Raw genomic sequence first — 20,139 nt, forward strand, 5'->3', positions numbered from 1 at the left:
TTATTATTATTATTATTATTATTATTATTATTATTATTATTATTATTATGTTATAGTGCCTCCTTCTATCAGTGGTGGAAAACAGGATGTGGTTGTTGTGGAAAAAAGTCAGGCTCAGCTGATGTGTGTGGCGGAGGGCATCCCACAACCCGAACTGTCCTGGAAAAAAGACGGGAATCCTCTCAGCGAAAGCCGAGGGGAGTTCACCATCCTGCCATCCGGGGAGCTGATTATTGACAGCGCGCAGGTATGAAAACACACAGACCAGGCTTGACTGGAAATGTTTGTGTTTCTACTCATCTCTTCACACAAGTTCTTGTGCATTTTTGTGGGTTAACAAGAATGTTGTGTTTTTTTTTTAAAATAATAATATACCAGCCTGAAGATGCCGGCAGTTATACTTGTGTCGCAACGAATTCAGTCGGGGAGGACAGCAGGACGGTGACGCTGTCGGTTCATTCTCACCCCTCCTTCACCAAACTGCTCACAGATGTTTCTCTCAACAAAGGAGAGCGACTCGTGCTGACCTGTGGTGTCAGTGGAATCCCAACACCCACCGTTAAATGGATCATGAACAACAAAAATATCCCAGGTGTGATTTATTACGAAAGTGGTTGGTATTGTCATATTTTTTTCTTTTAGATGTTTCTTTGTAACACCTTTGAATGCGTTTTCTTTGTACTTGTCCCACTGCTTTAGTCCACTATAATCATGTGAATGGTCACAGTGAGCTTGTGATAGAGAGAGTAAGTAAAGAAGACACTGGTACCTACACATGTGTAGCTGAAAACACAGTGGGGACCATCAAGTCCCTGGGATTCGTCTATGTTAAAGGTAAACCAAACTCTTATGAAACATTCATAAAGGGATTGTTCTGGGTTTTTGAAGTGAGGTTCTGTTAAAGGTTGTAAATTAGGAGCTTGTGGAGGCTGAAGTTGAAGTCCAGTTTTGGGGTAATCCAAAAACGATAACTTTGCAATCCAAGGAGACATTTTCACACCAACATGTGTGTGAAGCAACAATACCTTCTAGACTATTTGAAAAAGATAGCTTAGTTTTATAGGTAAAGAAAATTTATTTTAATACTAGGCTTAATTTTTACTACCAAGAAAAATTATTATATCACACTTCTACAATGGGAGAATTAATAGATTTTTATGAATGAATCATTTAATAGTTATGGAAAATGGTGACAAATGACAAACATTGATGTAAATGTATATATTCCCTTTAACAGTCGTGTCTATTTTTATATTGCATAAAGTACACATTAACTCTCCTAAAATGTGCATCTTTTAGTTTTATCTTCTAATAAATTCTAGCAAAAGTATCTTAATGTATTCTCCAGAACCTCCAATAATCGATGGGGACCTGCATGCCAGCCGAATTGAACCTCTTGGTGGTAATGCCGTCCTGAACTGTGAGGTTCGAGGCGACCCGCTGCCAACTATCCAGTGGAGCAAAAATGGCATAAACATCCAGATCAACAACCGAATCCGACAGCTGGATAACGGCTCCCTGGCCATCTATGGCACAGTGGTAGGAAATGACACGAGCAAAAAATGTTGCTTTGCAAAACTTCTTTGCATTTTGCTAATTTAAAAGCACAGATATTCATGTGTTTTATTACAATGTGCGAAATGTAGATCAAAAGTATAAATCTGACTGAAAGGGATACGTGGTTTATCAACTTTTACTTTTTGTAAAAAAAAGTTTTGCACGCATTTGCATTCAGATCCCCTAAATAAAATCCAGGACAACCAAATGCCTTCAGATATGATCTAGTCAGTTTTTAGAGTCCAGAATTATGCAGCTGGTCAGAGATTCATTACTGAACCAAATGCATCATTTATAACAAGGAAGACAATATCCCAAGTTATAAGAGTTCATGGCACACTGTTGACTGATCATATTTTAAAAATTAGAAAATGGAATGTGTCGCCTAACTGAGAAACAACAAACATGCTTACTTCCAGATGTGCACACTTAATTGAGTCGATTTTCTTAACTGCTTAACTTCTTAACTGTTTGTAATTTTGTAAATGTAATTTTGCAGTAAAAGATGGCCACACAAACTCTTGAGCAGGGAGCTGAATAAAAATGCATGGCACATTTTTCAGACTTTTATTGGTAAAAATTGTGACAAAACATTTCCTCCCATTTTAGATTTTGCACTACTTTGTGTTGTATTTTCATTTAAAAATACAACACATTGGCGTTTATTGTTGTAGCACAAAAAGATGCATTTGATGCATCTTTAAAATGCATTTGACAGAGTGAAGACGCGGGCAGCTACATGTGTGTAGCAACAAATGATGCTGGGGTTGTGGAAAGAAGCGTCACCCTTACACTTCAGAGTAAGCTTTTGCCTTTTTCACTCCAGTTTAGCTGTAATAACATTTAATTTGTGAAGAAAAAGAAAAAGAAGAGTCATTGGTAGAGTTAATCTAACAGACATGTCCTCTCCAATCAGGAGCTCCAGTTATAACTTTGGAGCCAGTCGGAACGGTTGTGGATGCAGGTACCACTGTGGTTCTTAGCTGTAAAGCAGAGGGTGAACCAGGACCCATGATAGAGTGGACCCAACATGCACGCCCCCTGCTGGCAAATGACCGTTTCTCCACCCTGTCTAATGGCTCCCTCCGGATCACCAGTGCCCAAAAGGAGGACACGTCTGAATACGAATGCGTGGCCAGGAACTTACTCGGATCAGTGGTGGTCAGCGTCGCTCTCACTGTCCGCGGTAAGATGACGATTATTATTCCACTTATTTATACTTGGTGAAAACGTTTAAATACTATACAATTATGAAAAACTGTTAACTTTTGTTTCTTTAGTTTCTGAGTTTGCAAATCAGAAAATTAAACATGAATGTGTGCATGTGATTTATTTTGCAGTTCATGGTGGATATTCTGAGTGGACTGAGTGGGGCATCTGCAGTGTGTCCTGTGGCGCCGGTACCCAGAAAAGAGTCAGGCGGTGTAACAATCCGTTACCGGCTAACGGAGGCCGCCACTGTGCAGGATCAGACGCAGAAACACGCAGCTGTCAGGGGAAACCATGTCCAGGTGCTTTATTAATAATATTTGAAAAATGCTCTGGTCTGTGTGCAAAAGCAAATTCTAAAACCAAACTTTTGTTGTTTGCAAAGTTGATGGCAACTGGTCACAGTGGTCTCCCTGGGAGGAATGTTCACAAACCTGTGGTCAGGGCAACAAAACGAGGGTCCGGAGCTGCAGTAACCCACCTGCTCAGCACGGGGGCAGACCATGTGTGGGGAAGGCAGTAGAAGCTATAATGTGCAGTATCAGACCATGTCCAGGTTAGAAGGTTTAAATATCTAAACTAGATGAGTCTATATCTTAGAGAAACACTTACCACTCAGCATAATTTGTTTTGCGTTCTTAGTGATGGGCAACTGGGGTTCTTGGCTGTCATGGAGTCCCTGCAGTGAGACCTGCGGTAAGGGCGTACAGTCCAGGATCCGACTGTGCAACAACCCTCCTCCAGCATTCGACGGCCCGCAGTGTGAAGGCACAGACACCCAATCACAAGTCTGCAAGGAGAAACCCTGTCCTGGTAAGAGGCTGTTGGAATAAAGACACTCATTAAAGTAAACTTAGAAATTTACTACAAAAACGAAAAATCTTACTAAGTATTTTTGGTCTAGTTTCTAATGCATGTATCTTACATTTAAAATAAGACAAAACTGACTTACAAGTTACTTTTCAGGAAGATATAGGAACTTGTTAAGTAATTCCTTATTATTGTTTTTTTTTAAGTCCTTGTTGCACTGGTAGATTATTTTACCCATACTCACATTTTTAAAACTTATTGGAGTTGTACATAAGTCTTCAAAAATGTAATATACTGTATATGTACCATGACTGTTGATGGAAAGTGGTTGTAAAGTTGTTACAGCCACTATAAATAATCTGAACCTCTAGTATTTCTGTTTGTGTGCTCTCCAGTGGATGGAAAGTGGTCGTCATGGATGAGCTGGGGGCCCTGCAGTGTTTCTTGTGGCGGTGGGAGCAGACAGCGGGCACGCCTCTGTGCAAGCCCCGCCCCTCAGCATGGTGGCAGAACATGCGAGGGAAATGACGTGCACACTGATTTTTGCAATGGCGACCGCTGTCCAAGTGAGTTTTGAGTAATAAAAATAAAGCACTTGTAAAGAAAACAGATTTTTTTTTTTGCTCTGCCTTATTTCTCTATTTTCACTGTTTGTCAGTCAATGGTAACTGGGGACAGTGGAGTAGCTGGGGCAGCTGCAGCAAGACATGCAACGGAGGTCAGATGAGGCGCTACAGGACCTGTGACAACCCTCGACCTTCTCATGGTGGGAGAGCTTGTGCAGGAGCCGATTCACAGATGCAGAAATGTAGCACTGCAGAATGTCCTGGTGAGTTAGTACCACACCGTCTTAGTCTTGGTTTCATGCATTAACAATTACTTGACTGCTATGAAATCCTCTGTTTTTGTGATGTATTGCAGTGGATGGTAACTGGAGCTTATGGCAGGCCTGGGGAGGATGCTCCTCTTCCTGCGGCGGAGGAGAAAGGACACGTGTCCGACTTTGTAATAACCCGCCTCCCAGTAACGGTGGCCGGCTTTGCCCAGGTGACCCCACTCAGCTATCAAGATGCAACAATCAGGCATGCCCAGGTAACGACGTGATCTAAAAATTGCATATGTAATAATATTTATGTCTGTAAAATATGGATATTAAGGTGCAAATAGGTTATCTCATACTTGCTACGTATGTGTTGTGATTCATTTGTTGAAGTTTCTTGTGTTTCTGTATAAACCTCAGCTATTCACAGTCATAAACATTTTCTCTGTTTGTCAGGTGGGCCTCATAAAACTCGAGGAAGCATCATAGGAAACATTAATGACATTGAGTTTGGCATCGCCTACCTAAATGCCACAATCACTGACAGCAACTCGGGCAGCAGAACCATCAAAGCCACTATTTCAAATGTACCAAGAACTTTAGGTCAGCCTTGAATACACAACTTTATTTATACATTTTCACCCAAAGGTACATAGTTCCATTAAACTTTGATTGTAAAACTGAATGTATAACATTTAACTTTAAGGTCCTGCGATGAGGAAGCTCATCTCCATCCTGAACCCCATCTACTGGACCACTGCACAGGAAATAGGAGAGGCAGTTAACGGTTACACCTTGACAGGCGGTGTCTTCAGGCGAGAGACGCAGGTGGAGTTTGCTACAGGTATGTGTCAGATAAACACACATTAAAAATACATTTAATTGGGTGACTGAAGTTTAGTTCAACTGGATTCTGCTAGGTGAAATCCTGAGGATGACCCACGTTGCTCGAGGCCTGGACTCTGATGGAGCTTTGCTTCTGGACATTGTAGTTAACGGCCATGTTCTGCAGCTGCCTTCACATGCTGACATAAACATCAAGGCAAGTGGTAATCAAGGTTTGAGGACAACTGTTTTAAGGAGAAAATTATGAAGGAAAATTTGTTTGCAAAAATTCTGAAAGAGCTTTTTTGTGTTTTTAAATAAATCTGCCTCTTCCTTTACATTGCAGGAACAACTTTAAGATGAGAAACGGAGTTTATGTGCTCTTGCAGCTATTAGGAGAATAGTTATAATCCTTAAACAAACTGGTGGTTGTTGAAAATTACCTTATTAAGCATAACATCAATTTACTTATCAGTTTTGGTATCTCGTTAACAAAATTCAGTGTACTTTTTTAAAATTATTTTCATGTCTGATCTGAAAGTTCTTTCATTTATTAATTCAAAACTCCAATTGTGTTGATGTCAATACATTTTAAAACATTGTTTGTGTTTTTCAGCTGCAGTTTTTTAGCAAAGGACGAAGAAGATGAATTTTACCACTGAGATGAAATACATTTTGTTGTACAAAAAGTCTGTTTTGTTGCACTTAAAGTATTCTACCTGTCACTGTCGTTTTCCACTAGACCTAAAATCCTTTTTTGTCTTGCATTTGCTATTTTTCTTGCACTTCTTGTTATATTGACATCTTAAATAAAATGAGGAGTGTAAAGTGTGTCTTACATGTGATGAAAACCTAAAATATCCGAGATGTTTTTGAAAGCATTAATGAATATTTTTTGGTGAACTGCTGAGTAACGCTGTGTATTTGTTTAGGACTACACAGAGGATTACATTCAGACCGGTCCCGGTCAGCTGTATGCTCTGTCCACCCGCATGTTCATCGTCGACAAGGAAAGTGTGCCCTACTCCTGGAACCACACCATCTCCTATGATCGCACTAAAGGAAAGATGCCCTTCCTGGTAGAAACGCTCCATGCCACGGCCATCAGCGCTCTCTACCGCCCCCTGGAGGAATTGTTGGAATACAGCATCCAAGCCAGTATAACCAAAGGTGGATATGAGCAAAGCAAGGTCCTTTGAAGATACACATTGCAGTCTGCTTTCAGCTTGAAAAAGCCAGACGGCCATTGTGGTAGTTGCTTTGAATGCACTTTAAGCGTCCGTCCAATTACTGAGTTATGATGTTTTAATCATGTGATTTAATAGACTTTAGTTTGATTGCAGCTATTTCAAGAAGGAAGACATATGGGAGTTTCCTAACTTATTCCTTACCAGAAATTGCATTTTTCTTTTGTTACATTTTGCAGAACATTTTTGAAGCTGTTATATGTATTACTTATTACTTATATTTAATACCATATACACAAATAAGTTACACAGAGGTTTTCATAGGTGTTTATTACTTTTTTTATCTAATTGTAGATGGTCTACTTCTTCCAATATTAACTTTTGTTAAACTCTGATTTAAAAAATCTCCAATTAACTTTACGTTCAGTTCTGCATAAGTTTAAAATTGTATTTGACTTTTACAGATTACATAAATCGCAAATACAATAGCAATTGTTCTGTGGTACTTAATATTGCGCCGACTTCTTTAAATGTGTTTTTAAGTGGATAAAAATATTAATTCAAAGAAATTTCATCAAGACCTCTGGCTTACTTCCAGTTTGGGTTTTATAGTGGTTTCATACTGGGGTTTTTTCCAGGTGATCGCAGCAACCAGTGTCCTCATGGCTTCACTCTGGTGTCTGCTGGGCCTTACTGTGCAGGTGATGTCTATTCCACCACATGCTACTTACTGCCTTTATGCCAAAACAAAACATCAATACCAGCTGTCACTAATGTCACTTTAAATATGCCTATTTGATTGTTGGAGTTTATTTCTGTGTTCTTTGTGTTGCAGATGAAAATGAGTGTGACGTTGGGAACCCCTGTTCTCATACCTGCCACAACACCATGGGAACCTACTACTGCTCTTGTCCGCATGGCCTCACCATATCAGCTGATGGCAAAACCTGCCAAGGTATGAAATGTGCAGCCAGGCATTGCATTGATTCTGGGAGTTCACTGTCTTCCTCACAACCTACTATGCTTTTGATTTGCTTTTTGTCTGTGTTTTAGACGTTGACGAGTGCTCCCTTGGTGGAAACATGTGCCATGGCGGACAAGACTGTGAAAACACCATTGGCTCCTATAGATGTGTAATGCGCTGCGGCCACGGCTTCAGGAGAACGGCTGACGGGCTCAGCTGCACCGGTATTGCAACAGATGCAGATAATTATTTCCTGGCTGAGTGTGTGATCTGTCTTTATTAGAACTCACTGTATAATCCTCAGATGTGGACGAGTGCTTGGAGTCCCAGCCGTGTCATCAGCAGTGTATGAATACCATAGGAAGTTATCGTTGTGCCTGCGAACCGGGCTTTCAGCTCAGGAACAGACGGTGCATCGGTGAGTCATAATGCACTTAGAGATTACTCAGAGTAGTTAAAAAACAAAAAAAGCATGCAATGAATTTAGTTGCAGTTGCCACATACTCTGGTTTAAAGTTTACCAACCACATAAAGTCTATTAATAAATCAGCCTACTAACATCTTAACAACATGTCTGATAACAGGACATAGAAAAAATGGCCAGATCACTGAAGGATCTTTAATTGTCTGCACTTCAAATAATAGATTTAACATTTTCATTAATGAAAAGTATTGGATGGCCTTAAGAGTTGCCTTTAAATCTGAACTGAATGTTTATATTACCCTACCAATGAAAGGCAAAGATTGCCAAACCATTTTTTATCATGCCTTAGTTATTGGTGTATTTTCAATTTGCACCTTATATTTTCCTTTTTATGTGATGCCTACAGTGTTCCCTTATTTCTTTAATTTATTCTTTGTTTTTCATATATTTCTTGGCTGTTAGTATATTTTCCTGTAATGTAGTTTCAACCATGTTGTGCAGGACTGGTCCAGCAAAATTAAACTTGTGTTGTCTTGGAGTATTTAATTTTTAATAATTTTTTTCCCTTTATTTTTTTCCCTTTATTTAATCCCGATCTCATTTTCAAGGGGAACCTGGGCAGAAGTCTGCAATGCACAGCAACTTGGTTACAAAACAAAATTGATTAATACATATACACAAGTATAAAACAGTATAAAACAATTTAAAAACAGTGACACTGTTTAAAAGAATATCGTTGCCTGTTTTTAAGAATCGCTCGAAATAAGTCCAGTGAAACCAGTTCTGACATCTTGAGTTCAGACTGGAGCTGATTCCAGGCTGAAGGAGCATCACACTGAAAGCTTGCTTTCCTTTTTCAGTTCGGCAACGTGGAACATGCAAAAGAAAAATGTTGTTGGAGCGTAAAGAATGGGAATTAATAGATCTATGTAAAAGAGAGTTTAAACATGCTGGAGCCAAACCGAGTAGAGATTTATAAATAAGGATCATCAGGTGATTGTTTCTCCGTACGCTTAAAGGAGGCCATTCAGCTTTTGCATACAGTTCACAATGATGTGTGAGTGTCTACTACCGGTTACAAACCTTAAAGCACAATGATGCACAGTATTTAATGCCACCAATTTACTTTTAGCTTTAAGAGAAAAACAAGAACCATTTCGGTAATAAAACCCAATCTTCATTTTCAGTGTTCATAGCAAATTTGCTATGTGATTTTTAAAAGAGAGCTCTTTATCTAAAATAAAGCCAAGATATTTATAATTACTGACAAACTCAATTTGTGTCCCTTCAGCAATGGAGGTATCTCTGATAGTTTCCTAGAGTGTGAAAAAACCATTGCCTTTGTCTTATCCACATTCAAAACCAACTTAAGAGTTTGTAAGCGGGCTTGAACTATAGTAAAAGAAAACTGCAAGTACTGAATTGCCTGTACAAGTGATGAAGAACAACAGTAAATCACTAAATCATCTGCATAAAAATGATAAAAAGCATTTGACAGATTTTCACAAAAGGTGTTTATATAAATAGAGAATAAAAGTGGGCCAAGAACTGAGCCCTGTGGGACACCATTTAAAACCGTACAATTAGAAGAAGTAAAGCTGGCCAATTGAACTCTCTGGGTTCTGTTTGACAGGTAATAGGCTAATGTGTAATAAACCAGTTGTTTATCTTTTTATGGGGGAAAAAAAATATTAATGTGTAAGCCCATTTTTTTCTTGTCTTGTGTTGTCTCAGACATAAACGAGTGCAGGCAGAGGGTTTGCCGTTTGGATCAACAGTGTAAAAACACGCGAGGCGGTTACACCTGCATCGATCTGTGTCCGAGTGGAATGACCAAAAGTGGGAACGGCTCATGTGTGGGTGAGTGACTGGCAGCTCAGGACAGACGGCATCAGCTAAAGGGGAAACATGAATAAGCACACAGAGATGACGCCTTCTTCGTCTCTTGCTTTTAGACATCGACGAGTGCAGAGATGGAACGCATCAGTGCAGATTCAACCAGATCTGTGAGAACACCAGAGGCAGCTACCACTGTACGTGTCCACGTGGTTTCAGATCTCAGGGAGTAGGACGCCCATGTGTCGGTACGTAGAAATCTTGTGTTGTCTTCCCAGCTAAAGAAACAAAGAAACTGTCTACAATTAAAGCATATTGGAATATAAGAAAGATACAGTAAACCTGCAACGTAATGGCGAGCTATTTTAACTGGATATTTGTCAGGTTTGCTCATTTTCTGCACTTTGCTAAAGCTCCTGTGCTTCTGCCTGCAATTTCTTATAAGTTGGTCTTTTCATTTAAGCTAAAAATAAAATTTTAAAATCATCTTACACCATACCCATCCACTGCATGCATATGTGACCAGATGCTGCTAAGGAAACTGCTGACTGAGTCTTCACAAAAAGCAACTGCTTTGCAGAACAACATTGCATATTATCAGTTCATGTTAAGGAGGAAAAGCTGCTATGTTTTCTTGATGGCTTTGCTTGTAAGTGGAAGTATTTTTCAGCGTTTTTGTATTTATTTTGCTTTTGTTTTGAACTGCAGTTTTCATTTGCTTTATTTTTTGGCTCCTTTTTAAACTTCCTCAACACGTTTCACATCTTTCCTCAGTACTTTTAGGATGCCTACCTAACCCTCCTCTCCACATGTCAGTCATCTGTATGAAAAGCTGTGAATGGCTAAAGCACAAAAATGCCCAGGATGGAGCATCAGAAAGATTTATTTTATCTTTAATGTTGATTTATTTGTAAGTGTAACTCTTAGTTCTTGCTTTGCTCATGTGACTTAATTATACAGCCAGGTCTTATTATACAAAGATCAAGTTGACTGTTTTTCTTGTGAGATTTGGCAACTCTTACCACTTTATTAAACATAATGAGTGTAGAAAAATAATCTGAAAAGACCAGCACCACTGCTCTTAGTATGCCTCTTCTTCTTTCCACCTTCTTCTAATCCTGTCCTCTCTGTCACCTTTGCATTTGGACACAGCTCTCGTCTGGTTTTGCTTTGGCATTCAGTTCCATATTATCTGTGTTGTATTAACCCTGGATGAGCCCTATGTTTTTTTAATGACGCATCTAGTTTCGTATATAGAAACTGAAAGCTAATATCAGTTTTATTCAGCATAGTTGGCTAGCCTGCACTCTGCCTAACAGACACACTGCTACAGACTTAGCATGGCCGCTATATTTTCAGAAGAGCAATACTGATGATTAATAGGCAGGGTCCTTTAGTCTAGTAGTGTCAGAGTAGTATAATGGAAAACTTCAAGGGCCTTGACACTGTTAACCGAACCTTGAAACCTACCTGTCGATGCCTTGCACAGTCTCAATGCATTTCTCAGTAAACATGAAAATGTTCTATAATGCAGTGAGGTTAATGATATATTCCATTTTTCCCCCCTCTGTCCTTATCTTTCTTTACTCCTAATATGTTATTTATTCACTTGTGCATTATCCTTCTTCTTTTCTTTTCCCTCCTATGTTTCTTCCTGTCACTTTGTCCTTCCCATCTTCTCCTGGTGCTGGTCTTCCTTTGCACTGAGGGCAGACATAAATGAGTGTGAGCGGCTCCCTCAGCCCTGTGCCCATGAGTGCATCAACACTCCTGGTAGTTTCAAGTGCACCTGCCCACCAGGACGCCACCTGCTGGGAGATGGCAAGTCCTGCGCTGGGCTGGAGCGTCTACCCACCTACGAAAGTTACTCGTACGGCTACCGCACGTCCCAGTCCTCTCCCGAACAAGCGCCCAACCAGCGGCTGTACCACAGCTTTGCTTCTCACAGCTACAACTCCTTCACCGCCACAAATAAGCGCTACATGAACCGTAACCGGAGAGAGGCTCACAAACACCGCTCAAGGCAGGGTTTCCCTGCTTGTAAGGAAGGTTTTGAGTCCAGGGCTGGCCACTGCTTGGGTAACTATGTAGCACGGGCAATGCTGACATGACGGAGAAGAGTTAACAGAAAAACTTTAAATACTTAATGCTGCTTGATGCTTTACATTTGTTATAAATAGGGAAGAAAACTGTATTTTGTGTTTGTTTGTGTGGCACCAATAGATATCAATGAGTGTGAAGTGAGGGATGTCTGCCAGCATGAGTGTGTGAACACACCAGGGAGCCACCGGTGCCTCTGTCCTGCTGGTTACCGTCTGATGGCTAATGGAAAAACATGTCAAGGTGAAACTCTAATCTCTTGAACCTACGAGTTGCAGAAACCCAAATATTCCGTAATTGATTTAAGTTTGTGAATTTTTACTGAACAATCAACCAAAACATTGGATTGAGAGATGACCTCTACACTCAGGGATGAACCATCTGCTATATCTACAGATATAGACGAGTGCCAGGAGCAGAACATCCAATGTGGAGTAAATCGGATGTGCTTCAACACAAGAGGAAGCTACCAGTGCATCGACACACCCTGTCCTCCGAACTACCAGAGGGACCCAGCCACAGGGTAGACAGTCAGATTCAGATCTTGATTCATCCCCCAATGGGCAATCAATAAGTCAAATCTGTCTCACAGCAAATTCAAACCTAATTTTATCAAGCATGTATGGTTTTCACCTTGTAGGTTCTGTTTGAAGAACTGCCCACCAAACGACCTGGAGTGCACATTGAGTCCATATGCGCTGGAGTACAAGCTGCTGTCTCTACCTTTTGGTATTGCAGCCAACCAGGATCTCATCAGGTTGGTGGCCTACACACAGGACGGCGTGATGCACCCCAGAACCACCTTCTTGGTGGTGGACGAGGACGTCACCTTGCCCTTCGCCCTCCGAGACGAGAACATGAAGGGCGTGTTGTTCACCACACGGCCGCTGCGAGAGCCGCACACGTACCGCATGAAGGTGCGAGCGCTCTCTTACAGCGAGGACGGCGCCATTGAGTACCAGACAACCTTCATTGTATACATCGCTGTCTCTGCCTACCCTTACTGAGAGCACTTTAAGTGACGCGAGATGAAGATGTGCGGTTGAAATGCGCCTTCAGCTTGCAGAACAACAGTGTGGTGAGAGTGATATGATGTGGTGTTTGGACTTTTGGCCACCGCAGTATGAAGATTGAAAGACTGATGTTAAGTGTGTGCGAGGACAGTAAGCGGCTAGTTCTGACGATGTATGGATGTAATGGGAATATGAAAGAGACTGAAGAAACGGGGATAAAACTGATGCCTTCCTCTTATCCCTCCAAGCTCTGCCAGTCTGTAAGGAATCAATTATTTTAGTTTTTTATATTTTGACTTCACATTTTCTCACATCATTCAAATGTATTTATAAGGTCAGTTTCTTTATAGTCAATGTGTAATTCCAACTACCTAATATTACTTTACTGGAAAGTGCTTGAACATCAACACAACTGAACTTCATTTACTAGTAGAGATACATGGTGCTCATGTTGGAAATCAGAGGTTTCCAGGTAGTTTTCATCTGTTTTGTTGTCATGGAAACTGCTCCATTAGCAAGTTTTTTTTTTCTTTCCAGGAAATACCAGGATGTATTTTATTTTAACTTGTACATAATGCTTTAGCTCAAATTGTGATGCAGTACCTCTCCTAATTTTATTAGTTTTTGTAATAAAAAAATGTATAAACTACACTGACAAAATAAAATACTCATGCCTGTAGCAGAAGTCAACCTATCAACACAAACTAGATGCATTTTAAATTTTAAACATTGTCACGATGCACAAATATGGACATTTTGGACAAAAATCAATATTTTTTTCAACCCTTTCAATACATTGAAAAAAACCAACCACACCTCTGAAGCTGCTTTTCTGCTTGTGTTAAACACCCCACAGTCCTGTGATGTGTCAAAATCAGCACCACATACCAATACAAATACCACAAATTCCTTTTTTTTTTCTTCGAAGAAGTTTAAAAACAACTTAGTTTTTGTGAAAAACAAGGTATAAAAACTCAAACATGATTTAGAAAAAAAACATTTTTGCATTTGTAAACATCACCAGATCTGCAAAAATGTGGACATGAACATTTGAGCAGAAATATGTGTCAACAAGAAAGTCTGAAAATGTACCAATCTTTTCTGATAATGACAATCTAAAAAAATTGACTTCAGACATTAAAGTGAGAATATTAATGAGCCAATCTGAATTGCCTTTAGGTGAGTGTGATGCACTTGCAACCCGTAAAAATATGACAATTATGTTTTTCTAAGCCACCAGAAACTGTGGGCTTATTATATATACCAAAATAAAAACATCAAGGTGAAAATATGATCAGCATACTTTTTATTTTTGTTCCAAAAAAAGCACAAACATAAAAAAAGAAACATTTGATTAAGGCAGTTAGCACGTAGGTTTGCTCTGTTCCTCGTCTTCTCACCTCCAGGCTTGAAGAGCATCACAGAAGAACTACATGAAGCAGAGGAAATCATCAGACATCACTGGCTTCATGTTAAATCTTATTACTGCATTAGAAACTATCATGTTTGGATGCATCATAGTTGATTACAAAATGAAAACATAATCCAAAGAGCAACCAGAGAGTACAATACTGGACAAAATAAGTAAACTTCACAGTGTTTACTCACTGAGGATGCTTTTCTCAACATGTTGAACCACAACAGACCTTGCATCTGATACACAAGCTCAGCTAATAACCATCTAAACAGGCTACTTAATTCAAATTAAAGAAAAACAAAGGATTTGGCAACAGATAGTCTACCCTAGAAGGCAGACAAAACATCTTATAAAATGTACTTTAATTAGTCTTGCTGTTACTTTGTGGTTGTTAAAGAATCTACAGTCAAGAAGATGTTTTAAAAAACGTAAAGCAGGAAATTAACTAGAAACTTAATACAAAATAAACTTATATTTGTGGCAAAACAAAATGCATAGAAAAGATGGGTATGAAATGTATGATTTTAAATGTAAAAAAATGGGATCATGCAGACAATATAAACATCTCAATTAAATCCCCTCTTGATATACGGCAAAACTAAAATCTAATCTGCAACAGAAAAGCTTTAACAAACGGTGGAAAATTGTTTATTTTTTATTTCAATTTAGTGGGGACATGAGGAATATTACTAAGTAAATAATGATGCAGATTTTTTTTTCTAAGGTTAAATTAATCTTAAAATATAATCACATATTCTCATTGCGACAGTTTCCTGTAAACAGTACCGTTTAGCCACACAGTGCCCTGTTCAGCAGCAGAGGGGAGCAAATGGATGTGAGAAAACTGCAAAGTGGGATTACCATGAAATGCATCGTGGGTATTAATCCTCCCCCAGCAGTCCCTCAGGGTGAATGCCGTGACCCCTGTGGCTCATATTATCACCCACCATCTGTAACTGTGCTTTTCTGCAGACGCCCACGGCTCGAGTGTTACTCTCGGAGGATTTACTGCTTTTATTCACTCAGACGTGAAGCTTAAAACAACATAACGCAGAACAAATACGAACAGAAAAGGTTTGATTATTGATTATTGAAGTTCCACCAGCGTTCCTGCTAAAATGCAGAGGCACCCCACTTTTAACAAACACTGATCTCAGAGTTGGGCATCACTGGTGGAAAGGAATCAGCACATAGATGTAGTAGGAAGGTATTTTTAGCACCCTGTGAGGACTTTAGGCTGTGATGATTGAAAAAGAAGGAAAAAAAGAAAATCAGCTTTCACACCCACTCTGACCCACATTTCAAGTCCTACATTTTTGCCTCAAGTAAATCAGCATCTCAGTGGGTAAAAAGAACAATGATCTGGTTTTCCTTTCAGCTTCAATGCCTTCTGGTAGAGGAAGAGTGCAGCGTGTCAGTGATGTGACGTGCCTCTACGCTCTGCTGTTAGACTGTTTTCCTCGCCGTTAGAACCCTGACGATGCTGCCCACGCCTCCTGCAGCCAGAGCCTGAAAGCACAGCACAAATTAACGTCATGGGATTAAATCTTGCACATTTTTCCACTTTAACAAATAGTAAAAAATCTTTATTGACAAGTCAGTTAATACGATTTTACTGATTAAATTTGGATATTATCTAAAATAACATCGATGTTAGTAACTGAACATAAGAAGTGAAACAAACGACATACTTTCATTTCAGACTATAAGCGTATAATGATTTTGGCTTCCAGATGATTAAAACAAAATTTGGTTGAATTGAAACTGTGAATATTACATAAAACTATTTTAAAATGTGATGACACACATAATGTGAAAGAATTGCGACTTAAATGGTCTTAAGTTTGATTACACAAGAAGCTTAATCTTTATCATCTTTCCAGACTTGAAAAACCGTTCCAAAGTCTTTTCAAGAGTACATAGACATCCCATTTCTCTTAGGAAAACAATTTTTACAACAATTTACATCTACAAAATAGTTTGGGAATATTTACCTTTTCGTGCCACTGCAGCAGCACGGCGCTGCTGTTTTCTGAAGGTCTCTCAAAGCCTTTGTAGATGTATTTCATCAACAGGTCTACCCCGTTCTTGTCGAGCGACTGCACCGCTTTCTCGATGTCGCTGCTCTTGAAGGCACTGAGCACCTTCAGCACTAGACCCTCAGCTCGATCCTGATCAGGAAAGGGGAACATTTGCAGAACACAGCTACCACAGACTCACTCAGATGCTATTACAATGCTAAAATGATCAATCCTGAGCAACACCAACTATAATCTGATTCTGGAATTATGTATGCAATTAATAATTTTGCAAACAGTTCCCCTTACAACTCAAATTTCCTATTTTATGATTGCAGTAAAAAAAATAAAAATACATCTCATCTAATTAAAACACAAGTGGCCAATCTGCTGTCAGTGTATGAGTAAAATGCATTATGATTAAATGTGGTCATGTTACAAAGTTTACAAGAACATTATTTAAATAAATTAAAGATTAAAGCAAGTCACCTTGACATTCTGATTCTTTGTATTGATTGGTGGGTTCTTCAGGACTGCATGTAAGGCCTCTATGAGATTCCCTGTGAATGGAAGGTTAAGGATGCACACACTCTGCAAGGACTTGCGCTACCTTAAAGTAATGATAATTATAATTCACAATCCTGACTAGATGTTATCCTAATGGGACATCAGAAATTGGTCAATATTCGGCTCCTGTAGAATGAAATTATTTAGCTATAAGGCTTCCATCTAGTGCTTAATCAATGCATAGACCGAGAGGATGAAAACAAATGCATTCCACACTTTTAAGATTCTTCAGTTTTCATTTCATACTTTAACGCTAGTTTGTGTCGGTTTATCACAAAATACATTAAAGTTTGTGCTTGTAATGTGGCAAAGAAAAAAAAATTACTTCAAGGGAAAATTTGCAAGAACCTGTGTAGGGAGCCTGGAGCAGCAATCCCTGGAATGTGACTGTCAGGCAAGTCTGGACAGTGATGGGGGTTTTGCTAGCAGGCCAATCATTCGGGAAGCAGCAGAAACTTATGGAAATGCACGTAAAAAAAAACAAAAACGCATCAGTAAACGCAAAAAATAAATTGTTCCCTTAAAATTCTTCATGTACCGTCAAAGTACCAGTTCTGCATGCTTATAATGTAAAGGATATTGTCTGACGAGGGAGTCCACCTCTGCCTCGTCAGGACCCAGCTGATTTTCTCCGCCGTCCTCCTCGTCCACAAATTTGTTCTCGTCGTACTCATCCACGTCCACTCGCCTGAAACGGGCGGACACTGTGTTCTTCGACATGGCTGGTTCTATTTAAAGGTCCGACTCTGAATCTGACGATGGAGACGGTTTTAAACTTTAATTTAGCCTTTTTAGTGGTTTTTTGTCTTTGACGCGGCTGTCAGAGACAGGAAGACAGACGGCTTCCTGGCTTCTTCCTCTTCCTTTTTGCGACGTGTTTGTTAGCTTCAGTTTACTCACTACCGCCATCTAACCAGCAAACCAAGACGCTACAAGAGGGTGTGAGCTTACACACGTGACGCTAGAGGGCGCACAAACCTAATAAATGGAGGGATAACTGAACAACCAATGTTGACGCCTCATCGATTATACAAGAAGACAATACTTTATTATTCTTAATATGTATGAAAGGCTTTAGTTTTGTTTCAGGACAATAAACTAAAGCCTTGTGACTGACGACACGTTTCTTATATTTTTAGCTTAATGTGGTTTTGTTACAATAATTTAGACAGTTTTCACTGCAGTGCTAAAGCAAAAACAAGGAGTTAATAATTGTTTCAAAAACTAAGTTTCACTTTCAAATAAACCATAAAAATAAAACCTCTTTAATAATGAGATTTAGGTAAGCTTTACTTTCTGTCAGTGGTGGGTGGTTTACACAAAAAAAATGCTCAAACAAAAGTAGCAATAAATGAGAGTAAAAACAGTGACTTTTGTTTTTATGTATAAATGTATAATCACGTTGTTTGCCACTGTGGTTTCTTCTATCTATCTATCTATCTATCTATCTATCTATCTATCTATCTATCTATCTATCTATCTATCTATCTATCTATCTATCTATCTATCTATCTATCTATCTATCTATCTATCTATCTATCTATCTATCTATCTATCTATCTATCTATCTATCTATCTATCTATCTATCTATATATGCTTATGTATGGGTGTGTGTGTGAGAACTGTAGCTATTATCATGTTCCTCATAATGTCACGCCAGTAGCTTAATTTGACTTTGTAGCTTTGCATCTCAACTGCTTTGTACCAAACGCAGAAGATAATTTACTAATCTACTAATATATTTTCTTAAGCAACAAAAGATCATGAGGAGCTTAATTTGGCGCCTTTGATTTATAATGCTAATAATGTGAGATCAGTGAGTGGGTCTCACTGATCTCATATATTTCTCCTGAGAGTAGCACAGTGTTCAGTGTAATAGCATCCAGATGGAAGAGGAGCAGTGATGAAATTTAGGAATGTTCCTGTGTTTATCTTTGCCTGTGTGTTTAGCCAGTGTGTCTTCTGACCACTACTGTTCAGTCAATGGAAGTTTTTAGCAACTGGATCAATCCGACCACCGCCAGCAACATGACCTCAGGGTTTTTCTGATTCATATCATCGCGTGCTTTTGCAGAAAGTGATTCAAACTCTGCGTGCTGCCATAAGACTCTCACTCTCACAAGTAACTATTACTTAAAATTTAATGGAGAACGGAAAAACATGTGTCAGCTTCAAATATTATGGGATTTTGTGACATTTCTAGGGAAAATAGCTTACTGGCACAAAATTGTTACCAAGAAAAAAAATCACTTCTTCTGGGAAGCGAATAAAAGAGGGACACACCTTTTGTTTGATCGTGTGTGTGTGTGGGAGGGGGGGGGTGCATGTGTGTGTGTGTGTGTGTGTGTGTGTGTGTGTGTGTGTGTGTGTGTGTGTGTGCGTGCGTGCGTGCGTGCGTGCGTGCGTGCGTGCAGGGGTGTGCGTGTATGTGTATATTTTGGAAGTGGAATTTTAATTCCCTATCGCTCCTGTCTGGACTGCTGACCCTTTGAATCAGGAGGAGAAATGATAACATTGACTAATGCCCTTTCCAGTTAACACGCACAAGTACGAGAAGCGGTGCTCACTGGACTTTCTAGACAGGAACAAAGTTGACAATAAAGCTTGAACAGAGACACAGGACAGTTTCATTCACCACGTACTCACCAATCATTCATTTCTCTCTTGCAGTCCTTACGCTTGAGTGGCAGTCACGCACAAACACCTTTCTTTCCTCCACTCCCTGCCGCAATCACACCAGCTCACACATAACCACTTTTCATGCATTGGTGGTGAGTGTCCTCGCTCTGGTCTTTGTGCAATGTCCCAACCTGCCTGTGGTGTGCAAATGACTCAGAACATCAGAAGGTGAGAACGCAATTTCACATGTGGCCTTCTGGTGAGCGTGCAAATCAAATAAAGGAATAATGATATCATTAAGATTAATTTTCCCCTGTAGCCCAATTATCTGTTTTAAGACCACCCTGAACTGATTTGCAACCTGAAACCGTCTTTAGAAATCTGCCATTTTTTGATGCCAGAGCAGATCTGAGGGCGACAGGTGCTTCCGTGTCAGCGCTCGGGCTCATGCTGAGATTATGCAATCAACCCTAATCACATAATTAGTACTCTTACACGAGGGGAATATTCCCTCTGAATAATGTCTTAATTGGGGAATGTAATGATTTCATGGGTGCTGCGTTGGAGCAGGCCCTGCTTTGGGTGAGACTGTGGGTGGCTCTCTTTATTCGGTAATCACAAGTGAGTCTGCTGGTGTTTAAAATAAGACTGAAATTTAAGTGTCTCTTTACTGAAACCAGTTTTTTTTATACACTGCTCAAAAAAATAAAGGGAACACTTAAACACTTAAGTGAATACTTAAGTGTTCCCTTTATTTTTTTGAGCAGTTTAT

At 39.5% G+C, this 20,139-nt stretch overlaps 2 protein-coding genes across 4 annotated transcripts in view; one reads left to right on the plus strand and one right to left on the minus strand.

The window, feature by feature from the left end:
• The window catches only part of hmcn1 (hemicentin 1), an 82,759-nt gene extending 66,085 nt beyond the window's left edge, over positions 1–16,674 (plus strand). For 2 of the 3 annotated variants that reach the window (XM_081606117.1, XM_081606119.1), the window contains exons 82-107: positions 57–247; positions 379–592; positions 700–834; positions 1,349–1,539; positions 2,276–2,357; positions 2,474–2,743; positions 2,898–3,068; positions 3,152–3,322; positions 3,409–3,579; positions 3,972–4,142; positions 4,235–4,405; positions 4,498–4,668; positions 4,853–4,999; positions 5,103–5,240; positions 5,317–5,438; positions 6,154–6,391; positions 7,047–7,109; positions 7,244–7,363; positions 7,462–7,596; positions 7,677–7,790; positions 9,531–9,656; positions 9,752–9,880; positions 11,346–11,711; positions 11,856–11,975; positions 12,129–12,255; positions 12,373–16,674. In XM_081606117.1, coding sequence (XP_081462243.1) covers positions 57–247; positions 379–592; positions 700–834; positions 1,349–1,539; positions 2,276–2,357; positions 2,474–2,743; positions 2,898–3,068; positions 3,152–3,322; positions 3,409–3,579; positions 3,972–4,142; positions 4,235–4,405; positions 4,498–4,668; positions 4,853–4,999; positions 5,103–5,240; positions 5,317–5,438; positions 6,154–6,391; positions 7,047–7,109; positions 7,244–7,363; positions 7,462–7,596; positions 7,677–7,790; positions 9,531–9,656; positions 9,752–9,880; positions 11,346–11,711; positions 11,856–11,975; positions 12,129–12,255; positions 12,373–12,739 — 4,421 coding nt within the window. In that variant the 3' untranslated portion in view covers positions 12,740–16,674. The remainder of the gene's footprint in view (positions 1–56; positions 248–378; positions 593–699; positions 835–1,348; positions 1,540–2,275; positions 2,358–2,473; positions 2,744–2,897; positions 3,069–3,151; positions 3,323–3,408; positions 3,580–3,971; positions 4,143–4,234; positions 4,406–4,497; positions 4,669–4,852; positions 5,000–5,102; positions 5,241–5,316; positions 5,439–6,153; positions 6,392–7,046; positions 7,110–7,243; positions 7,364–7,461; positions 7,597–7,676; positions 7,791–9,530; positions 9,657–9,751; positions 9,881–11,345; positions 11,712–11,855; positions 11,976–12,128; positions 12,256–12,372) is intronic. The other variant, XM_081606120.1, reaches the window with a different exon arrangement.
• On the minus strand, positions 14,035–17,636 carry arpc5b (actin related protein 2/3 complex, subunit 5B). Its single transcript, XM_081606121.1, has 4 exons — positions 17,327–17,636; positions 16,670–16,741; positions 16,157–16,333; positions 14,035–15,671 (listed from the first exon to the last, which is right to left on the minus strand). Exons 1-4 carry the CDS (start codon positions 17,465–17,467, stop codon positions 15,609–15,611), a joined length of 453 nt encoding a protein of 150 aa, XP_081462247.1. The 5' UTR covers positions 17,468–17,636; the 3' UTR covers positions 14,035–15,608.
• Positions 17,637–20,139: the final 2,503 nt, after the last annotated feature.

Source organism: Poecilia reticulata, chromosome 4, assembly GCF_904066995.2.
Source record: "Poecilia reticulata chromosome 4, P_reticulata-male-v2, whole genome shotgun sequence".
Classification (NCBI taxonomy): domain Eukaryota; kingdom Metazoa; phylum Chordata; class Actinopteri; order Cyprinodontiformes; family Poeciliidae; genus Poecilia; species Poecilia reticulata.

Bases quoted from the DNA above. Each gene is read 5' to 3' on its own strand.
- arpc5b (XM_081606121.1), bottom strand. From the start codon at position 17,467: ATGTCGAAGAACACAGTGTCCGCCCGTTTCAGGCGAGTGGACGTGGAT. The intron at 16,334-16,669 runs GTGACTTGCTTT...TTTCCTGATCAG, and splicing joins CAAAGAATCAGAATGTCAAG to GATCGAGCTGAGGGTCTAGT. The intron at 15,672-16,156 runs GTAAATATTCCC...CTGTGCTTTCAG, and splicing joins TGCTGCAGTGGCACGAAAAG to GCTCTGGCTGCAGGAGGCGT.